The 23623-nt window shown below is 34.0% G+C and overlaps 1 protein-coding gene across 6 annotated transcripts; it reads right to left on the reverse strand.

Annotated features, from left to right (window-relative positions):
- Positions 1–1130: 1130 nt before the first annotated feature.
- Positions 1131–23393, reverse strand: LOC112017423 (uncharacterized). 6 transcript variants are annotated; one of them, XM_065774274.1, is made up of 17 exons: positions 23102–23393; positions 22577–22651; positions 21152–21310; positions 20381–21058; positions 19996–20149; positions 6873–7002; positions 6617–6734; positions 6243–6449; positions 5269–5377; positions 2832–2996; positions 2421–2694; positions 2210–2318; positions 2007–2131; positions 1844–1925; positions 1552–1680; positions 1290–1447; positions 1131–1202 (listed from the first exon to the last, which is right to left on the reverse strand). In XM_065774274.1, exons 10-15 carry the CDS (start codon positions 2901–2903, stop codon positions 1575–1577), a joined length of 768 nt encoding a protein of 255 aa, XP_065630346.1. In that variant the 5' UTR covers positions 2904–2996; positions 5269–5377; positions 6243–6449; positions 6617–6734; positions 6873–7002; positions 19996–20149; positions 20381–21058; positions 21152–21310; positions 22577–22651; positions 23102–23393; the 3' UTR covers positions 1131–1202; positions 1290–1447; positions 1552–1574. The 6 variants fall into 6 exon arrangements, with proteins under 6 accessions (XP_065630346.1, XP_065630339.1, XP_065630342.1 ...); XM_065774267.1 differs by having other exon boundaries at positions 5269–5483; XM_065774270.1 differs by having other exon boundaries at positions 5269–6449; positions 20381–20586.
- Between the last annotated feature and the right edge of the window lie 230 nt (positions 23394–23623).

A 23623-nucleotide genomic window follows, 5' to 3' on the forward strand; every position in this document is an offset into this window, starting at 1 on the left:
CACACATAACTTAAAATAATGTTCAGCCTAGCAGGTAAATCTACTTTGTACTCAAACCTCAACACATCATACTACTCACTTAATAACACAAAACAAAAGGGGAAAATGTATTTATTTTAATCATTTGACTATGCTGTTAAACATTACATCAAATCAAGTTTCAAGGAGAAAATAAAATAAAATATCAATTTCATTATGTTCGGAAAACAACAATCATTACCCAAAACAAAAACTCGATCACCATGACGCCACTCACAAAGAAACTGGATTATGATAAATCAAGAAGAAAGCATCAAATGCAGGCCACTATGTGAAAATGGTGGAGGTACCAAATGCAGAATTAAAAAAAAACTCGTAACAGTTTTACAATTCAGTAAAATACAAAATAAGAATTCATTGAATTTTTAAAAAATGAACAAAAAAGCAGATTAAAATATGCAATTCAGAACCTAATCAAAACCAAACATTGTAATATGGTTTGAGTTGCAAAAAATATGAAAATTTGATTTAGTTTTTAACAATCTACTGGCTATTTCCCATATGATGATGGCAAAGAATTTGGCTTCCATTAGCCAAGGATATATAAAATAAATACTTGAAGCAAAATTAACATCAAACAGTAACACTTTTTGGCACAAACTTGAACTGGAAAGTTTGTTTTCGTTGTATACATAAAGATTACAAACACAAAAGCCATCAATTTTCCCTTCTTTCTTAATTAATGTCAATCATTAAACCTGGGCGTAAATCTGATTAGCTTTGGCCACAACCAATCAGTACAGACTCAAAAGTGCTAATAAATTCTCAACCAATTTTGTATGATAATGCTTTTACCGTCAAATTTTTTGTAAATAAAACATAATAGTTCAACGTCATATGACCAGTGACTTTTATGGATATGTAAAGCTTTAACTTAATTCCATGAACTTACAGATAAATATAGTCGCTATTATACTAACAAATGAGCAATTAAACAATTAGGAAATAAATACACCAAAACATTAAAACAAAGCCATAAATTTTGCAAATGAAGAAGAATCCAACAAATTTAGACAATATTTATACATTTTGATGAAGATAGATTCAGCTCTTACAAAAGGTGATCTTGAACATTGAACAAACAATTATAATNAGCTCCTTTGTCAAACAATATGAATGTGGTTGAACCGGTCTCATCTTGTACTTGGACTTGTATTCTATAGCTATTTTAGATACAAAGTTGTTAGTAGAATATTATATATATTTTGTGTGTGTTTGAGAATTTACAAATCTTTTTTTTTTTTAATTACCTTGGGACTGCAAACTTTGGCTCATTTTTACAACGTTCACACCATAGAACTCCTTTGACTTGTTTCACTTTCGTCTTGCATATAAGGCATGCAACATAATACCATCCATATTTATTATTAAGAGTAATGATCTTGGCATTGCATGTTACCAGTAAGTCCTATAATACAAAGTTTAGTCAGCTTATAAAATTATATCTTATTATAAAACACATAAACAATTACTAATTATGATAAATTAACAATGTCAGAATATAGTTGATACCTTTGAGTTCCATTCCAAGCCCTTTATTTCAACAACTGCTTTTTATTATTTAAGGCAAGTACACCATCTTGTATTTTAGGTAATCCCTTTGGCAGTATTTCTTTTACGTTTATGTCCATTGTGGTGTATCTAACCAAAAATTAGGTATAACTCATTAAAACAATAACAGAACAGTTTCTATATGTATATATATATATATATATCTAAACAAACAGTTTTTATGCTATCTATCATTTAAGGAATATCGCTAAATAGGTACACCCTTAAAAAGAGAAAGTGTAATAGTAGTTACTTGTTTCTAATTTTTGCAACTTCTGGAATGTCTAAATTGACATACAGCTTTGTTGCAAAAGTGGATGACAATTGATAATGACCTACAAAAAAGTTGTAAAATTTCTAAGCATTATAGATACATAAATGTTATGTATTTAATAAATGAGTTAATCAATTGTTACCTTTGAAAGTTTTCACAATAGTTGAAGTGACTATTACAATGAATGGCCCTTTATTTGTTTTGTAAAAATCATCATCTATTTGTTGTGCAGTATTTCCCCACAAAGTTGTTTGAACTGATTTGTTCCTGAAGTTGTTTATATGTAAGTTTGAGTTATTTAAAAATTATAACATATGAGTTTAAAAAAATGTATATATATCTTACTCTTCTAACAACAATTGAATGTTTCTCATCTTTGTTGGACGCCCTCTTGTTTTGATCTCCTCAATGGCTCCAATGTAGTCCAATATGCCAATCACATCTAGTAAGAACACTTTTTTTTTTTTTTAAATAAGAGTCAGTATTAAGTTATGAATTGCATTGTTTTTTAGCTTTGTAAAAGTAGATGCTTGGCTTGTAAAAAAATTAAAATTACCAGTCAAGTAAGTAGTGTCATAGCAACAGGAAGCTATTGTTCCATAATCAACAAATTCAAATTGGGATTGAGGTATTGAATGATCAAATCCACTGAATTTTGAGACTGAAGTTGTTGAATTGAAAAGTATTTTGAGTTTGTTATGTACTGGACGACAGTTCCTTTTATTTTCTTCAACCAAGAAATTTGTAATTGTATATATGCTCCCTTCATTTAGTTGTGGACGATAACTTTGAGCAAGATTCTTTCTAATGCTTGCATGTTTCAATGTTCCCTACGAACATTTTAAATGAATTATCCCTTAATCAATAATAGCAGTACATAACAATCAATTTACATTAATTGACTGCAAATTTTAATAAAATAATATTTGTAAAATTTATTCTAGAAAGAAATCAATTATGAATTTACCTCTTCGTCAACCAATATCATATCGAGGCTGATCAGATCATGGTTGTTTGCTATATTAATTGCATCCCACATTCATAAAACTCTAACTTTCACTTTTGAGTTATCTTTGTCTCTCGATGTCTGCTTTAAAGTTGTGTACTCCATATTCGTATGACTTTGTATTATCTGCATAATTTAAACATCAGTAAAATTTATATATCATTACAGAGTAAAATCTATCATTTGCAACATTAGTGACAATCTAACTTATATTATTCACAGTTTTAAATTAATTTATAGTATGTATTAAAACATTCAATGAAAGGGGAATAAATTAATTGGGACATAATAATTATACATGTCAATTTAATTCAAAATAAAGTTTTAATTGAATCAAAGTAAAGATGACATAAACAGGAAAAAAATGAGGCTATTCCTACGGTACTAACAGAAGATACGAATCAGGTTTGTTTTTTGTTCTCATTCTGAAAATCCAATTGACTTTGTTGTTGGCAAGCAGATCAACTTCAATAATTTGTTGATTAACATGACAAATAAGCTGGAAAATATTTAACTTCTAAGTGTGAATCATGTTGCTAGCCATATGCGCATGGCTGGCATTATAGTAGGGATGTTAGGCAATTTTTTTTTTTTTTTTAAATTAGGTGGCATAACTATTATTCAATATCTATGAGAGGCAGTGTTGTATTTTCCAATATAGTTTCAGGTGAATTTTGTTAAATCATATTTTAGGTGAATTTTGTTCCATATCTTCTATTAGCTCCAAAACTGTACTTCTGATGCAGTCACTTTTTTAAAATTACCTGTTCCATACAGTAACTTTTCTAGTTGTGTTCTTGATTGAATAAATATTTTTTGTAGACATACTATGATATTACTTCAGATAGTTATCTTGATTTCATAAAGAACTATCTGGTTGGGATTGAACCTTGGAAGGATACAATTGTTACTACAAAAACAATTATTTGAATGAAGTTACAGATCTTGTTGCCAAAGCACATGCTCGTGGCCTACAGGTGCATATATTTTATTGGTGCAGTAGAATTTTTAGCAAATTAGAAGAAGTATCTGTAAATCAATTAAATGTTTGATACCCCTTTGCAGCTTCAGCTTTGTGGTCATGCCACATTGGCTGCTGCACACACAATCTTTGAATGTATTCTATAGTGTGAAACTTAAAAGAAAAAGAGGCGTCCTCCAACAAAACATGATCTACTAAATGAATTACATGCAATTTCTGTAAATTTAATAGCAATCACATTCATTGTTTTATAAATGAAAATTCAACTACCAACAACCATAAAGCTACAATAACAAAAATACATTACACCTTCAGATTTCAAAGTTTTACAATTTCAATCACTCTTCAAAAACAGTAGATCAGGTAGGATGGAAAATAGTTTCGAATAGTGATAATACTCTCTTTTTTAGCGCTCTGCCTCTCCTTGAATAGTAAATGGTAAGTCATTGGTTCAAATCCAATAATAAGTAAAACGGGCTGAAACCCTTGTTTTTGCTAGCATGACAGCAAGTACAGATTGGCAGTAAGGAGTCAACTGAATGATCAAAAAATTGGTAAGTACTTTGTTGTACTGGGGATCACTAAGCAAAGAATACCCACTGCACCACAACCATACACATCCCACAAAATTTAGTTAAGAATTCAGAAAGTTACATGTCAGAAATTATAGTATAGTTCTAAAAAGCAATAAAAACAGAGTCCCCTATTAAAGAAAATGAACCATAAGATCAATAGGGTGCAAAAGAAAAAAAAGGAAATGTAATAATCATGTGATCACAAAAATGAACCCCTCATTTTAAGTATTCCGTAACTTTTAGATTCTAAAAGGCCAAAAAACTGCACTACAAATTATATCAAAAACAAAATAGAAGCTCTCCCCTTTTACAATGAAACATCCCTCTTCACCCATGTACGAATAGTTCAAGGAAATCTCAATCTTGAAATAGATGCATCAATATACTTCCTTAAAATACTAATGGATGAAATCATAAAACTCCATTAACTTATTCTATAACCCACTGGTAGATACTTTTTAAGTAGGAAATCAATCAGACATATAGATCATGATAGCATATTTCAATATCATAATTACAAAATCAAACAGTACCAAAATATTTTGACCAACCAATCCAAAGAAATATAAAAAGCAATACAAATTCTATTAGGTTCAAACAGTAATATAATAATTGATAAGAAGTAAATCACAACCCAAACTCTAGCCATGGTTTATTAGTTTAGGAAGTTGAAGACATGAATTTTTTTTTTTTTTTTTTTTTCAAGTGAGGGAGGGGAGAGATATGAGCTCAGGTTCACCCAATGGGGAGACAGGACAGTGCTGCCAAGCCATAAAGCTCGAGGCTAACTTTGGTTTATTTTTTCAGAAAAATTAAATAGAATTAGTTAAAGGCCAGTTACCTGTAAGTCTCTAAGGTCAATATTGCCATGGGCAGGCCAATTTGAAGGAGCAATGCAGTCTTTAAATTCCCAAGCTGCTTCTGATGTAATATTTGTAAACTGTTTTATCCTCTCAACAGAAACCATTAGATTTTCCACAAAGCAGCTCATATATATGGCCCAGAACAGCACAGAGTTCATGGACAATCCATAGGAGAGAGATAAACCAACATGTTCTACATAAAGTAAGAATAAATTAAATAGTTCATTTTTCTCTTTTACACTAAGATTTTCTCAAAATTAGTACTCTTCTTCTTACTACTAACTCTGAGATCTCTTACTAAATCTGAGATCTTTTAGATAATTCATTCAAGCAGTGTATTACTTCTATGCTTTTCATTTTTTACTCAAACTTGTTTTAATAGCTCAGATTTAAACAATCACAGCAAAAACAAAACTAAAGAAAGCATGACCAAAAGACTATAAAGCTTTCTCCTTTAAATATTTAACTATATTTAACTTTGTGAATTACTCTGGCCAGAAATTGCTTTATAAAATTTCAGGCTTGTACACGCATAGAGTAAAAGGCCTTCAACTCATCGTATCATATTATGTCAAAATGGGCTATGGATTGATGTGCAACAAAACGAATATTCTCTCAGTTATTACTCTAAATTTAGTTAAATACAATCTCAATACCTTGTCTTAACAAATAAAGTTTGCCTAACACAACAATGCCCTAACTCCAACTACTTAGGTTCAGTGCTAAACCATATAAAAGGGCCTCAAAAAAAAAAAAAAAAAAAAATTTACATTGTTGTATAAGGATCAAGTATACACAGTTTCTGCATAATGAACTTACGGCCAAAGAAAGAGTAATCAATATTCTTATCCCAATTTTAACAATTACCATCAGAAGAATACAGTGTAAAATGCACTAAACAAATGACTTCTGATCCCTAGAGCAGATATTACTTTTCCTTGTCAATGGATACCTTATCAGATTTAGGCTGTGATGCTGACTGGGAAGAAACATACTACAGAATCTCAAAAAACTTTGTTTGGCCAAAACTCACAGCCTTTTGCCAATACAGAATTGTAATATCCCCAACCTCAACTCTCAACTAAAATAATGTGTGATCAATTTCCCCTTCATGTCTAGCCACATAAGGCTGAAGAAAGAATTATAAACACGAGGTTCCCTGGAAACAATTAAAAATTATTATGTCAAAAAAAATATTAGGAATGAATAAGCTAATTAAACAAAATAGTTCTGCAAGTTAAAGATGCAGATATGGGAAAAAAAAAAGATTTCTGTATCCATTTTTTTTAATATTATTTTCTGTTTAAAAAAAAATTTAAAACTTACCTGTTAGTCAACCGAGATCATAGCAATATTGATCAGATCATGGTTGTTTGCTACGGTAACTGCATCCCACATTCATTGATATCTGCTTCAACGTTTTGTACTTCATTGTGATATGAATCTATAATATTAGAACATTTTAAACATTAGTAAAGTTTATATACAACAATGGAGAAAAATCAACTGTTTACAATATAAGTGACAATCTAGTTTACATTATAAACAATTTGAAATAATTTTAACAGATAGTATGTCTTACCTTTAGGCAAATTATCGAATATTTCTTTGTAGACAATATTTTTTGCATGAAAACGATCACCGTAATCATCTTCTACAATAAGTATCCCAAGGCCATCTTTACTTGTAACTCTGGATACAGCAACATATAACTGTCCATGACAGAAAACTGGTTTATCTAAATAAAGCCCAACACGTTGCAAAGATTGACCTTGGCTCTTATTAATTGTCATAGAAACGCAAACTGATACTAGAAACTGCCTTCTTTTTAGTACAAAGGGCCATTTGGAATCAGAAGGGGATAAGACTATTCTTGGAATAAACACTTTTTCTCCAATATGAGTTCCTAATATTATTTGAGCCTCCAAAACCCATTTTGATAATTGAGTGACCAAGAGTCTAGTACCATTACAAAGTCCATTACTTTGGTTTAAATTTCGAAGTAACATTATTGGCAAACCTACTTTCAATCTAAGTTTATGGTTTGGAATACCAGGGAACTTTAATGATTGAGAAACTCTATTGGATACATGACATCTTGGTCTAGAATGTTGCTTGAAGCTTTACATAATGAATCAGCACTAAGATATGTCTCTTCATCAACATTAATAAGATCAATCATGTAACCATTTATGTCTTCAACTACTTCATTTGTTGGAGCTAAAATTGCTCTCTTCTAAATACTTGGAATCGTTAAATTTTTTATCGAAGTCAGGATAGGTAGATTTTACAATATCGTTGAAAGGATGAGCACCGGGCTGAATTAGTAAATCATGCAGTATTTCAATCAATGCTTCCCCTTCACTATTACCAAGTTCACCATCACCAATTTTCAATATCCATTCAGCAAATTCCCTTGCTACAATATCACCTGGGTTTTGTGTCAACCTCATATTTATTGTTAGAATGAAAACTTTGCAACTGTTCCATAATGATGACTTGTTAATTGACGCTTCAACTATTTGTTCTCTTCTTCCTTTAGATACCACTGGTAATATTTGCCTAAAATCACCACCAAGAACAATAGTTTTTCCTCCGAAAAATGTCTCCCCACTATTTGAGTTAGAGAAACGCAATATATCACCAACGATAATTGCTGCAATTTCTGAACATGTAGGCAGGTTATATTCTCTTCCATCTGTAGTTCGGGAGCCAATAAGTCGTAATCTTAAACGGTGAACCTCAGTATCAATGAAACGGTCTCTAGACATCCGAAATACCTTCACCAAAGTGTTTGATTCATCAAACATTTGGACCAATGCACCAACAATAGATGGATCAAGGTCACTATTAATTTGACCATCGCTAAAGACATTCATTCTATGTTGAACTTCATTTTCAATATCGTAGAAATATAATTGTGCAAATTGTGGATTCTGACCATCATTAGGAAGAAGAGTTCCAATTCTATGATGGTTTTGGCCATTAAGTTCGAAAATGTAAGGGTGTCCTCCATCGTTAATTCTACTATTTACTACGAGCTCTCTCTCTCTCTGAGTTGAGAGGAGGCCCGGCTACCTCGAATTAGCCACAAATTCTGTTTTAGTTTTCATTTCCTAGGGACAGTATGGGGGGATTTCGAAGTTTCTTTATTGAATCTAAGTTGTTTCAGTTGGTGATTGAGGGAGGTGGGAATTTTTTCTCCCTTAAGATCTTTGAACGGGGAAAATACTATATGCAATCGGTGTTTATGGGCAAGAGTGCAACTCTTTGGACAATGCGGAATCTGGAACACACCGTGAGTGGGGTTAGTCCTAAGCAATTCTTCACGTTCAGGGAAGGTGATACTGCTTACACGATGCAACGGGGATCCAACTCATTTGGGCAGTACTTATCAGTGACAGAGCTTAAGGTAGGAGGGCTGCGGCGAACTATCATTATTCCTGCCGGAAAATTACTACAAGGGTGGAGAACTTTTGGGATTGAATTAAGAAGGCTTTTGGAACCTTCTCAATATGCGTTGGGTGGATTGAAGTTTGTACCGTATAGGTTTAAGCAAATCCCAAAATACCAAGCTGCCAGGTCTTATGTGGAGGCTGTCAAAGCTCCGGTACAGGCAAGGTTGAAGCATGTTCAGCAGACACTCAGCAAAGACAAGATTCAAGCTGGTACCGTGAAGAATTTTGTGGAATTTCCGAATGATAATTCTCGCACACAGGTAGCAGATTTTGAAACTCAGGCTGGTAGCTTTCCTCAGTCAGCCGGAATTATCTCTGAGTCTCAAAATGCTTTTGTCCTAGATAGACAAATCCTAGATTCTGTCTTAATTGCTAATGAGTGTTTGGATAGTAGGCTCAAGGCAAGGATACTTGGGGTTTATGTAAGTTGGATGTGGAGAAAGCTTTTGATCATGTCAGCTGGGATTTTCTTATGTATATGTTGCAGCGTTGTGGATTCTCTGAGAAATGGAGAAAGTGGATTTTGTTCTGTATTTCCACAGTGAAATTATCGATCTTGATAAATGGCTCCCCTAAGGATTTCTTTGGGAGCTCTAGGGGGCTGCGCCAAGGAGATTCTCTCTCCCCGCTCTTATTTGCTATTGTTATGGAGGCATTAAGCCGTCTGTTGGATGGGGCGGTTCTGGCTGGACACATTTCAGGTTTCACTGTTGGTACCAGATCTAATACTCCCCTCATGGTGACCCATCTTCTCTTTGCGGATGACACTTTAATTTTCTGTGATGCTACAGCAAGTCAGATTGAATATTTGCGGGAAATTTTAGCCTCTTTTGAGGCGGTGTCAGGGTTGCATATTAACCTGGCTAAGTCAGAATTAGTCCCAGTTGGAGAGGTGACTAATATGGGGGAGCTTGTGGCATTGTTGGGTTGTAGACAGTCATCTTTGCCAATGACTTACTTGGGACTGCCATTGGGTGCTAAATTCAAGGACAGGGCGATTTGGAACTCTCTCTTAGAAAGAATGGAGCGAAGATTAACGAGTTGGAAGCGATTATACCTATCAAAAGGTGGTAAGATTACCTTAATCAAAAGCACTCTCTCAAGTTTGCCAACTTATTTCCTATCTCTCTTTCCTATTCCTGCGGATATTGCTATTCGTATTGAGAGGCAAAAAGAAATTTTCTTTGGGGTGGGATAGATGAGTCTCCTAAATTCCGACTAGTAAATTGGGCCCAGGTTTGTTCTCCATTGCAGTATGGTGGTTTGGGTATTAAAAATTTGAGAACCTTCAATCAAGCTTTGTTGGGGAAATGGTTGTGGAGATATAGAAGAGAGACAACCCATCTCTGGAGGCGGGTTATTGAGGCTAAATATGGGAATGATTGGGGAGGTTGGTGTACAAAAGAAGTCTCTAATCCTTATGGTGTTATCTTTGGAGAACCATAAGACAAGGCTGGCCAGCCTTTTCAAAATCCATTCAATTCGAGGTTGGTGTTGGTGATAGAATTAAATTTTGGCATCATGTGTGGTATGGGAGTTGCACCCTCCGGGAGGCTTTTCCGGAACTCTATAATATTAGTTGTAATAAGGAGTCTTCTATTGCAGATGTTATGTCCTTTCCTAACCAAAGGCTTCACTGGGATCTTCTTTTTTCTAGAGCTCCCCAAGATTGGGAAACAGAGATTTTTACACTTTTCTTGATCTTATCAATTCAATGCCCCTTAATGGTGAAGGTCAGGACAAACTTTGCTGGAAACCAACTGGGAATAAGAATTTTAAAGTGAGTGAGTACTATCTCTCTCTTTCCTCTACTATAGACATTTCTTTCCCTTGGAAGCCTGTGTGGCGGTCAAAGGTCCCTACTAAGGTTGCTTTCTTCTCTTGGACTGCCTCCTTAGGTAAGATTTTGACTACTGAAAATTTATGGTATAAGGGTGTAGCCGTTGTAGATTGGTGCTATATGTGTAAAAAGAGTGGGGAATCGGTGAATCATCTTCTTCTTCATTGTCCTATTGCTTCTATGGTGTGGGCTCTATTTGGTCTTCAATGGGTTATGCCGCGTGGTGTCTTAGATTTATTTTCGAGTTGGCAAGTTTCATTTGGTGGGTGTCAGAGCATTGATTTATGGAGGGCTGTCCCTCATTGTGTCCTATTGTGTATTTGGCGAGAACGGAACTCAAGATGTTTCGAAGGAAAGGAACGGTCTATTCTAGAAATTAAATCTCTTCTTCTTCACACCTTGCTAGAGTGGAGTTCTTCCTTTAATCTCTTCTCTTGTTCTAATTTTTTAGAAATGCTGGATCTTTGTAATTTTTCTGTTTGATGTAATGTTTTCCTTGTACACCCCCAGTGTACTTGGACTTTTTGGTTAATACAATTCCGTTATTTATCAAAAAAAAAAANCTTTCCTCAGTCAGCCGTGGGTGGTGTTGAGGGTGGGAAGGGTGGCATTAATGGCAAGAATAAATTTGAGGAGAAAATCCCGGAAGGAAATAAATTCAATATTTCCTTGAAGCCCAATTTGAATTCAAATAAGATTGAATTTGGAAAGTTACGTGATAGGAGGAAGGGACGTTGGCTAGGGAGAGGATTGACTGTGAATGTGAATGAATATGGAAAGAGGCGGGTATTTTGGGAGGGTGGTAAAGGTGTTAAACAGGCTGGCAAATGGGTGAGTAATACTGCCCATAGTATTAGTGTGGGCCTGGGCTCATCTAAGCAAAATGCCTAAGCCTTGATGGGTAATAAAGAACCCATTTTGGGCCTAGGTCTGTCAAGCCCACTTTCTTTTGAGGCTGGCGAGAGCTCATCTAGTGGACTTAAGGCTCTGGAGGCTTCTTACCAGAATGGGTTAAGTTTGCCGAGCTCAGGTGAGAGTGCCACGAAGGATTTTGAGAGCTCAAGGACCACACCCACCATATTGGAGCAACTTGCGACATCGTCGTGGGTATCAGTGGGCATAAATTCAGCCTTAGCAGTGACGGAAGTGGCGGGTAACGGCGGAGAGCCACTAGCTCAGCCACCCACTGCGTCGGCTGGACTAGCGGTGGTTGCCCAAGCCTCCCACGATCAGATATCGCCGATCAGTGAGCTGAGTGGGTCGAAGTTGGTGCCGGTGGTGTCATCGGCCATGATATCGAAACCAGTAATGAACCCGATAGTACCGGCGTTAGTTTCTCTGGATTCTCCAATGACTTTAGAGGTTGGGGAGGAGGATTTTGTGGGTTTGGAAGGACCGGGTACTTATGATTTTGAGGGAGCTCAAATACCTGGCCCAACTACTCATCCCTCCATTAAGAATTTTGTTGAAGATTTGGAGCACACCTGGGGTGATTCTGAGAAATGGGTCTTAGAGCTTCATGGAGGTAGGCAAATAGCTATTCCTCTCTCACTTTACCACTCACTTGGGAGCTTGTCGGACTGCTCCGACCTCGAGGGAGCTGTGAGACAGGATAATAACACCTTCAAGGAAGAAAGGCATATTGTTAGTTGGGCGGATGAATGTGATGGTGTTCTGGATAATGTTTCTGCTGTTTCTGGGTCAGATTGTGAGTTGGGGGGATCTGATGGAGGTCTTGTAAATTGGGAAAATGTTAAAGAACCATTGGTTGTGCAACCGTTGGCAATGGCTAACCCAGTTGCTCCACTTGTGAAAGTGGCAGATGCTTCCACCCAATTATCTCCATGGATTGAGAAACGAATTAAAGCCTTTAGGAAATCTGTGGGTATTTCCTTGGAAGGCTTCGAAGCGAAAATTACTGGGATTTTTTTAGCCTTGGAAGCTAGGAAGAAAGCTAAAATGCAGGTAGATTGCTCCCAGAAGAGAGAGCCTAAGACAAGTTCTAAAGGGCGTCGGGAGTTGAAAAGTCTGCTAAATTCTTGGAACTTTGAGAATAATTCTGATTTGGTAGGAGATGGCAGTGGGGAACAGGACTCTGTGGTGCCTCAATGAATCTGAAAATTATCTCTTGGAATGTTAGGGGGCTGAATGACTCTGAAAAAAGACTCCGAATTCGAGAATATGATCAGAGGATGGGGTGCTGACATTATTTGTTTGCAGGAAACAAAAATGGAATTGATAACAAGGAGAGAGATCTGGAGCTTGTGGGGTTGTCAACATTTGGATTGGCTATATTTGGGTTCTATAGGTGCTTCGGGGGGTGTTTTGGTGATGTGGGATAGAAGGATGGTGGAAAAAATTGACGAAGCAGTGGGAAGGTTTTCTGTCTCTTGCAAATTTAAAAATGTAGTAGATCATTTTGTTTGGGCTTTCACTGGTGTATATGGACCAAATTCTGATCGTGACAGGCGACTGCTTTGGGAAGAGCTGGCTGGTATTCATAGTTGGTGGAATGTGCCTTGGTGCATTAGAGGCGATTTTAATGTTGTGAGATTTCCTTCGGAGCGACTTGGTGCAGACTCTTTCTCTTCAGCCATGCTTGATTTTTCAGATTTCATTTCTGAACACAATCTTATTGATTTACCATTGGAGGGAGGTACTTTCACTTGGTCTAATTCTGGAGCAGTGGCTTCGCGGTCTAGGCTTGACAGGTTTCTTCTCTCTTCTGATTTGGAGGAGCAATTTCCTAATATTCGTCAAAAAAGATTGCATAGATTACTTTCAGACCACTTTCCAGTTCTGTTAGAAGGGGGAAATTTTCACAAAGGCAGCCATCCTTTTCGATTTGAGAATATGTGGTTAAAAGCAGAGGGTTTTGTAGAGAAAGTGAGAACTTGGTGGGAGTCCTATCATTTTCAAGGTTCCCCTAGCTTTCGGTTTGCAAGCAAATTGAAAGCTTTGAAGCTAGACTTAAAGAAATGGAATGTAGAAGAATTTGGCAATGTGGAGGATAAGATGAACAAGTTATGGAAGAACCTTGAAGCATTTGACTTGCTGGAAGATACTCGTCCTCTATCATATGATGAGACTTTGGAAAAAGAATAGCTTCGCATTGAACTTGAAAAGGTAACTCTTATGGTTGAAATATGTTGGAAGCAGAAATCTAGGGCCCTTTGGATCTGAGAGGGGGATAGAAATACTAAATTCTTTCATAGAACAGCAAACTCCCACAGAAGATTTAATAATATAGACAATCTGATGGTGGAAGGTGAATTCACTTCGGATCCTAATTCAATAGCAGCTTGCATCTCTCACTTCTTCAAACAATTGTACTCTGAAAATGAGGGCCAAAGACTTGTGCTTGATGAAGTGGAATTCTCTATGATTTCTGAGGAGGAAGTGCCTGGTTAGAAAGACCTTTCGAGGAAGAGGAGGTATATGGTGTAGTCCAAGGTTGTAATGGCAATAAATCTCCAGACCAGATGGTTTTTCAATGGCTTTCTTTAAGGCTTGTTGGGACTTTCTAAAACTTGAAATTATGGAGATTCTTGCCAACTTCCATTCACAAGCTGTCTTTGAGAAAAGTCTTAATGCGACTTTTATTGCTCTAATTCCAAAGAAAGTTGATGCTGTCAGTGTGAAGATTTAAAAAAAAAAATTCTACTATCTACTTTGCCACCCATAGATGTCATTGCGAACGTTGCATTGTAACTTCTGATTAGAGTTCTGAACGTTTTAGATCGTTGACTACCAAGAGGATCTAAAAGCTCATCAATAAAAGAAGGAGCTTTCCTAAGCAGAGGTAACTTAACCTTACCCTCCATACAACAGAGAGAATTTTGGGTTCCTAGGCCTCTTAGATTTAAGAGTTCTCTCTTCATACCATAAAATTGAACCGCAATGCTCGCATACATAAGAAGGCGAGCCGAAATTCCAAGGTTCAGTAAATTTTCCTATATGAATTTTAAAATATGAGAACAACAATAATGATGTAAACAAAATTGAATATCAATATTTTTTTCCTTGTAAATTTAAGTCATTTACTTGGAAATTCTTCACAACCACTCTCATTTTCTGATTCTTGGATTTCTTGACGTATATCACAATTATTGAATCCATCCTCTATCCCTCTTTTTTTTTTTTTTTTCCTCTTTTCAACAATGACCATTTCCCTGGATTTCCTAGCCAGGGTAAGATTATTATTTTTCCTTTCATGCCATTTTCTGTTGGATTGCCTCTCAAACATTAGCATCCTTCTTTTTAATCGCGCTTGTCTTGCATTTTCCATTTTTTTTTAAAAGTCAGAAATGAGCTGCTACAAACTAAGATCCTATAAAACATGTGTTTGTGTATTATATAATTAATTATAATTATTTAAAATTCAGAAAACATGGCAAGTTTATATAAATGAAATATTACAAATTTTGAATCAACACCAAACAAACATTGGTGGGGATAAATGCAAGAGACCGAAATACATATATAAACAATGCTGTTCTAATTTGCAAGTATGTTTGATCATATCTAAAACAAATTAATAAAGTAATAATATACGTCATTGACATAGTCAATCTTTATTTAAGAGACTGATTTTCAATTGGTAATCATGATTTGGCTATTACAAACCCTTCATTTAATCAAATATTCGTTCCTCTTGAATTTTTTCTTAACACTTTCATGAAAGCCAAAACATAAAGAAATAAAAGCACCTAAACATAAGCACTCAATAAGACAGCAAGAATCAAGATTGATTACATTGAAGTTCCTCAAAATTTTTAGGCTTTGCTTCAAAATTACACAGAGATAGATCAGATTATACACACATCCAAGTAATGGAATTCATGAAGCTTTTCACCTACTATTATGTAATCCTCTATTAATAAAATAAATAAATAAAATAAAAGCATCTATAAGCACTCAATCGAAAACATTAAGATACGCACAATAAAAATAAATGAATAAACAAAATAAACAAAGCTAACAACAACAACATTTAAAAAAGCCTGCCAATAAGCTGAGCCTAATAGTCTTAGCAGTACAAAAATTGAAAGAAACAAAGTCTAATAAGCATTCTAGAAAATCAGAGACATAAATCAATAAGGAAATAATAGTAAAATTAAATATCAAGTAGAAAAACAACAAAGGCTATCAGAGAAAATGCATTTCAATCTGCAAAAACTTTGTAATTTAACATTAAAAACCAATAATTTTACTTACTAAAAATTACAAAATAACTTTACTCCGAAAAACATTCAGATCTTAAACCATCCATCTTACAAATATGGCTATTAACAAAACATAGAATACAAAACATTGCTGCTTAGAGATAGATGATTAGAGATGGCATCACAAATATGGCTCTAACAGCCATATATAAAAGAAAAGCCAATAGGAAACAACAAAACACTATTCTAAAAGAGAACCAAGTAAAAGTATTGTTAAATATTAAGTGTATATGTATATAGGCAAAGATCCCCTTAGGAAAAATTATTACAGCCCAACACAAAAAATCTTAAAAGAAAGCTACGACCTATTAAGAAAATCAACCCTTAATGGACACAAAGAAGAAGCTTCATCTTACCAGGGTTTGACCTTACAAATTAAATCAATAACTCTTATTGAAGTATAATAAATGGTCTTATCAGTGAGAGGACCCTTTGTAGAATTAAGTAGTTGGATGTCAAATTTATTATTGGAAGGAGGGAGAGGTTTTATTTTGCCGTTTTTACTTTTACCAATTGCCTATCCCTATAAACGTAGATCATCTAATGACTTAGATTGTCCCTGATGACATTAAATAGTCAAAGATTATAATTTGAGGCCAAAACTTTGAAAGAGAGAGAATAAACATCAGGATTTTAATTCAAATTCAAATAACAAAAAATAGCAGTGAGGATGTGAAATAAGTAGAAGGGAGAATTGGCTGAAGAAATCAATTTGTAAAGACAGAAGCTGGCTAAAACATGCAAATCAAAGCCAATTAAAACAGGATTACAGTAAATGAACAAAATGTAATACTAAGTATAAGATAAGTATAAAGAAAATCAGCATTCAAGCAAACTGTATTAAATTGTTAAATAGTTTTATCTTTCAATTATCTTGTCAATGTTCCTTTTAAATGAAGAGGTCGGTCTGTTTTTTCAATAATCAGCATATGTAGAGATCGATTTGATTTATAGATGGCCTTTCATGATTCTAGGATTCTGTCATTCTTGTCCATGCCATAAGCATTAATATTCATAACAAATTAGTAAATAATAGAATACTGGAATTGTTTTCCATGAAATCAAAAGACCAAAACCAACAAAAACCAAGAACGAATATATCTTGTAAAGGCCACAAACCAAATATAAAACCTGGTTTGAAACTGAAATTAATGATTACATAATCATCACTAATAGAAATTCAAATCCTTCAAAACCAACACAATGTAATCATTGAGCAACACCGCATAGCAAAATTGAACTAAAACAAATAAGCCAATTTAATTGCAAAGCCGAGCAAACATAATAATCAAGATCCATGGACTAATGTAAAACATTAATCGAAGACAATTAGTGAATTAGTGGATCAACAGAAGTAGGCAGAATATTGTTGTTCATTGGTCATTCAGGTGGAACCAAGAATTAAAGATGTTTGCATGATATTTTATTGGCTTTAAAAATAAAAAGTTTTTTCTAAAGATTAACCAACTAATTGAAACATTAATGTGCGCACCACACAACAATATTTACTAAATAAATGGCAAACATGTTTTTCCCTACGTATATTCAAAGGCAAAACCCCATGACGCCACTCACAAAGAAACTGGATTATGATAAATCAAGAAGAAAGCATCAAATGCAGGCCACTATGTGAAAATGGTGGAGGTACCAAATGTAGGCCACTAAAAGCATAGAATTTAAAAAACTCATGACAGTTTTACAATTCAGTAAAATACAAAATAAGAATTCATAGAATTTTAAAAAAATGAACAAAAAAGCAGATTAAAATATGCAATTCAGAACCTAATCAAAACCAAACATTGTAATATGGTTTGAGTTGCAAAAAATATGAAAGATTGATTTAGTTTTTAACAATCTACTGGCTATTTCCCATATGATGATGGCAAAGAATTTGGCTTCCATTAGCGAAGGATATATAAAACAAATACTTAAAGCAAAATTAACATCAAACGGTAACACTTTTTGGCACAAACTTGAACTGGAAAGTTTGTTTTCGTTGTATACATAAAGATTACAAACAAAAAAACCATCAATTTTCCCTTCTTTCTTAATTAATGTCAATCATTAAGCCTGGGCGTAAATCTGATTAGCTTTGGCCACAACCAATCAGTACAAACTCAAAAGTGCTAATAAATTCTCAACCAATTTTGTATGATAATGCTTTTACCGTCAAATATTTTGTAAATAAAACATAATAGTTCAATGTCATATGACCAGCGACTTTTATGAATAAGTAAACTTAGTATATATTTTCCCTCATTCAAAATCACAGCAACAACCAATAGACTAAGGGAAATTGTATATGCCAACTTCTAAGTTTTAGTATATATTTAGTGCTTTAACTTAATTCCATGAACTTACAGATAAATGTAGTCGCTATTCTACTAACAAATGAGCAATTAAACAATTAGGAAATAAATACACCAACACATTAAAACAAAGAACCATAAATTTTGCAAATGAAGAAGAATCCAACAAATTTAGACAATATTTATACATTTTGATGAAGATAGATTCAGCTCTTACAAAAGGTGATCTTGAACAACATTGAACAAACAATTATAATTATGAAAACAAAGAAAGTATTTTAACAATAAATAAACAAAAGACAGGTGAACAAACGAAACAAAATTGACAGATACAGACTAATACAAATTAAAGTCATACCTCATTTTAAATAAAACTTGCTAATTTAAAGAAATAGGTTCTCTCTCTCAAGCCAATTCTAAATCAGAATTAATCAAACCAAAATAACCACGTCTAAGTCATTTTCCTCAATAGACTAATAATGCAGTTTAAAAAATTGTCAGCTTTGACTATAATTAAATCATAATTAATATCAAACTTAAAAGGAATAAGAATTTTGGAAGTTTGAAGGTTAACTACTATTCAACAACATTGGCACCATATGACCTGGTATTGCCTCTGTTTACCCTTTGAAAAAAATATTCAATGGATATGAAAACTTCTATTTTGGTTTTTTTTTTTTTTTTTTTTTTTTAAAAAAAAAAAAAAAAAAAAAAAAAAAAAGATTATATGGTGTTCTTACTGTCAAGGAAACCCTACATAATAATGGAGTAGGCATGAAGATGTAGGAGAAACCGGAATAAATATGTTTAAATATTATTATTAAAAGACTTTTCTAAGTTAGGTTGAAGAAGATCACTAAACACCAATCCAATCTAACTCAAGTAGAAGTGAAATCATAGAAAGATACTAATACTAAATGCAAGAAGAGAGCAATTAACTAACAACACAAATACACGTAAGAATTGAATCTCACATTAAATATTCATTTTTAAATTGCTACACTTCTTAATGCCTGCCTCTCATGAATTCCCTCCCAAACACTAGAGTTGATCAACGGATGCTGCTCCATTCTTAGTCACTGGACCTATTCCTATCTATTTCAGCCATCCAAATATTTATATTTACTGAAAACAAAGAAATTGTATTTGTAAAGAACCTGTGATTGGCTGCAAGTATCTTCAAAGGGAGATTTCTAAATGGTAGAAGATTAACAGTTTGGTGCGATTCAACACCATTTCAATTTCTTTTACCAAAAAACAATAATCTCAAAAAGAATCAAATCTAACCCAAATACCCAAAACAAAAACAATTCTAACCCAAAAAACCTTAGCTAAAACAAAATCTAACCCATATAATCATGAACTGATATCAAAAAACCAATAGTTAAAAAAATATATATTTTATATATCCGTACATGAATCTATACATATTCATTTAATCTAAGGATATAAAAGCATACGAATGATGTCAAGCATATAATTCCATAGATATATCATAATCATAACAAAGACTCTAGTGCTTCAACTATTACATGACAAAACAAAAAAGTTATATCCTATCTCAACAAACCTAGCAATCTCATTAGCAATGTGCATCTGTAACCATAGCATTTACGAATCAAGTTTGTACTCATATAAAATTATATACATGCCAAGCCATAGTATCCAAAAATTGAATGAATATATCACATATATCAATCACAACACACAGATTTATCGAACAATAATTCTAAAAACAAATTATGCAGGAAAATTACTGCAGAAATTTGAAGAATCAATATTCTAGGGTTCTGCATTCTTGTCCATGCCGTAAGAATCAATTTTCACAACAAAACACCAAAAGGAGAAGAATGAACACAGAATTGATGCGTACCTTTCATCAGAATAGCGTCGATCTCTAACTTCATATCTCAAAACCTCTATGACGTTTGATCGTATTTAACTTTGACAGATGCCGATTGTGATGGTCCAAGTCCGACAGGATATGGCGGTGGTCGGTCATACGAATATCCACTGGTTCGCAGAGTCTGAAGAGCAGAGATCGCTAGGGTTTTAATCACAAAACAAATCTAGTATATTCCGCGAATTCACAGAAACAGAGGAAACTTATAGTTCTAAAGCAAAATTATGCAAGAAAATTACTGCAGAAATTTGAAGAATCAATATTCTAGGGTTCTGCATTCTTGTTCATGCCGTAAGAATCAATATTCACAACAAAGCACCAAAAGGAGAAGAATGAACACAGAATTGATGCGTACCTTTCGTCGGAATAGCACCAATCTCTAACTCCGTATCTCAAAACCTCTGTGACATTTAATCGTATTTAGCTTTGACAGATACCGATTGTGATGGTCTAAGTCCGGCAGGATATGGCGGTGGCCGGTCGAATGAATATCCACTAGTTCGCAGAGTTTGAAGAGAAGAGATCGCTAGGGTTTTAGTCACAAAACAGATCTACAATATTCTGCAAATTCACGGAAACTGGGGTAACTTATGTTATTTAAAAACTGAAAATAAATGTTTGAAAACACAAACCAAACACCCCCTAGGGTTTTTTTAGTTGACATTTTTTTTTTTAATATATACACCATCACTGTTAAATGGTATTATCCTTGGAAATCAATATAAACTAGTCGCTAACCCATGCAATGCACGGGAAAGCTATTGTATATGAAGATGTAAACTATTCTTTTTTACTTCCTCTTTAATTGTATATGAAGATGTAAACTATTCTCTTCTTGAATTGTCACTTGTGATTTGAATTGTTTTGGCATCAGCAGCATGCTCCTCCAAGGCCAAAGCTTGAGCCTTGTAAATAAACACATTTGTAGACAACATATCCTTCCTTAACATAATTTTCTTCCATGGGTATCCACCAAGGATAACGGCAATATTGACATCTTTACACACTTCAACGTCTGTGGTAGCAACCACACCTATTGAACCATATTCATGACATGAGTGAAGAAACTTGAGGGAAGAGAATAATTCTACCTACCTATAATTAGCTCTCAAGATAAGGGACATACCTTTCAGAAGAGGAAAGGCAGCATCAGTCATTTCCATTCTTATCCCATTCAAGGATTCAGCTGCCTATTCAATATCAAGCAAGTGCAAAATCACAGGCTGATCAAGACCCAGCATGATTCCCCTTGCAATCATAGGAATAATGGCATAACCTATTTGCCCTGTTGAACAAAATCAAAATTTTGAGCTACAGATACAAAAACTATATATTATAATGTCTAGAGGAAAGAATCGCCAACCTATACAATTGAAAATCATCTACACCTGTTCCTTAACATAGTTAAGGACATGCAACAACAGTCATATTGTTGTAAATCAAGCTTTTCTTTCAATTTTCATTCTTTCCAACCATTTGGAAAAGACTACAATGTATAATAAGATAATAATGATTATAACAACAACAAAACACTTAAAATTTTAGGACTTCTTTAGATTATCTGCTAAAATGGCATTTAAACTTGTCACAAAGAAAACCACGGATTTAAACAGTTGCATTAAGAATTATATCACTGAACAGCATTGCAGGAAGTCGTGAACTGAATAGAAAACAGAATTAATCAGTTGACAAACTATGGAAAATATATTGAAACCATTATCAATAGTCGTTGTTTCACTTTGTAAACAATTGACATACACTCTTGATCAAATTTAATAGGGTTTTATGAACTTGTTTTTAGAGTAACTCGAGTTAGCTTGATCTTGTGGCTTCCATTATAAATTATTATTATTTTGGATTTAGCTACTATAAGGGAATCGTCTTTCTAAGTAAAATAATAAAACTTTCTAAAAGCTTTGATTCCTTTGAAGTTAATAAGGGTAACAAACTCCATGAAATAAATCATTAAAAAAATAAAACCTACTTCTCAAATGGAATCATATCAAAATCTCTTCCAAGACTCCACCAAAACCCCATAGTGATAGACACCTCAAAAGTATCTGTCATGCTCAGAATTGGGACCATAGGCACCTGAAACACCGACTTGTATTGGGACCATCAACTTTCTTTACTACTCTTCTAGTCCACAGCAATAGCAGCCCAACAGAGGCCCCTAAAGCTCCAAAGTGACACCAGTCCACAGACTACTAATCAATATGGTAAATCATTGTTACAATAGTACAGTCAAAAACAAAAAACATTTGTACACTACTATCAACTATTACCAAAACTATTTAAATGTTGTTTTCTACTATATAAACCTATCTCACCATCAATGCCAACAAAACTTTCTAAAAGCTTTGATTCCTTTGAAGTTATTGGGGGTAACAAACTCTAATCTTAATGCACAATCCCACCATAAAATAAATCATTAAAAAAATCAAACCTACTTCTCAAAGGGAATCATATCAAAATCTCACCATCAATACCAATACCAATCCCTATATCAAACATATGACATTGAGAAAATAAGGCCAACAAAACATCTCACCTTGATTAAATCAACAACACAGCATCACATTACCTACTTATCTTCCTCCTTACCACTCTCCATGTATTATGAGTTCTAGAACAACAACAAAAAATCACTTAGGAATTTTATCAAACAGCTTGTGTACGTGTAAGAGAAACAACACTTAATGAAAGTGGACATCAATGAGAATGATCTTTTACTCTACAATTCTTTAACTTTAGCTATCTCCTGCCTTTTACATGGATTTAGACGTATATTATTACCTACACAACAAAGCAAAAACCCAACCCTAATCTGAATATGCTTACAAAATAGAGATAAAAGAAACAACTTTAGCTATCTTCTGCCTTTTACATGGATTTAGAGGTATATTATTGCCTTCACAACAAAACAAAAAACCCAACCCTAATCTGAATATGCTTAATTTCTGCATTCTTTCTAATTAATATATAAAGAAAAAACAAAACAGAGATAAAAGAAACAAAAAACCCAACCTTGATCTAAATATGCTTAATTACAAATTTGCTAATAAATTAAACTTACCTTGGGACTGTGACAATGGTTCAGAACATTCATAGCTTTCGCTTTCGCTTTGGCTCCTCCTCAGCTTCGAGAGAGACAGCCTCTGCCCCAGCCCCAGCCCCTTCTTCCCACGAATGGACTGTGGCAATGGTTCACAACAATCATCGCCCTCTTAGGTCTCTTTCTGCATTAGCGTTAGGATTTTTTTTTGGAAGAGATTGCGTGCGTGAGGTTAAGGATTTGGGGGAAGGGTAGAGATTTAAAGAATGACCGAACGAGGGAGTCGGGACAGAGATAGAATAGTCGGGTTATTCTAAAAAAAAAAATTAACTTAAATAAATAAAATAAAAAGAATCTTAAAAAAATAATGACGTGAAAAATTGTGAGAATTTTGAAAATTTCAGTTTTATATATATAAAAATATATATATTGATAATCGCTTTTTAAAGTTACATCACTTTTTCTATTTGTCACCGTCTCCTTAATTGTAGACACCCATTTTCTCTCAGCTTCTACTATTATATATAAACTAGCTTATAACTC

Source organism: Quercus suber, unplaced genomic scaffold, assembly GCF_002906115.3.
Source record: "Quercus suber isolate HL8 unplaced genomic scaffold, Cork oak 2.0 scaffold_7, whole genome shotgun sequence".
NCBI lineage: Eukaryota > Viridiplantae > Streptophyta > Magnoliopsida > Fagales > Fagaceae > Quercus > Quercus suber.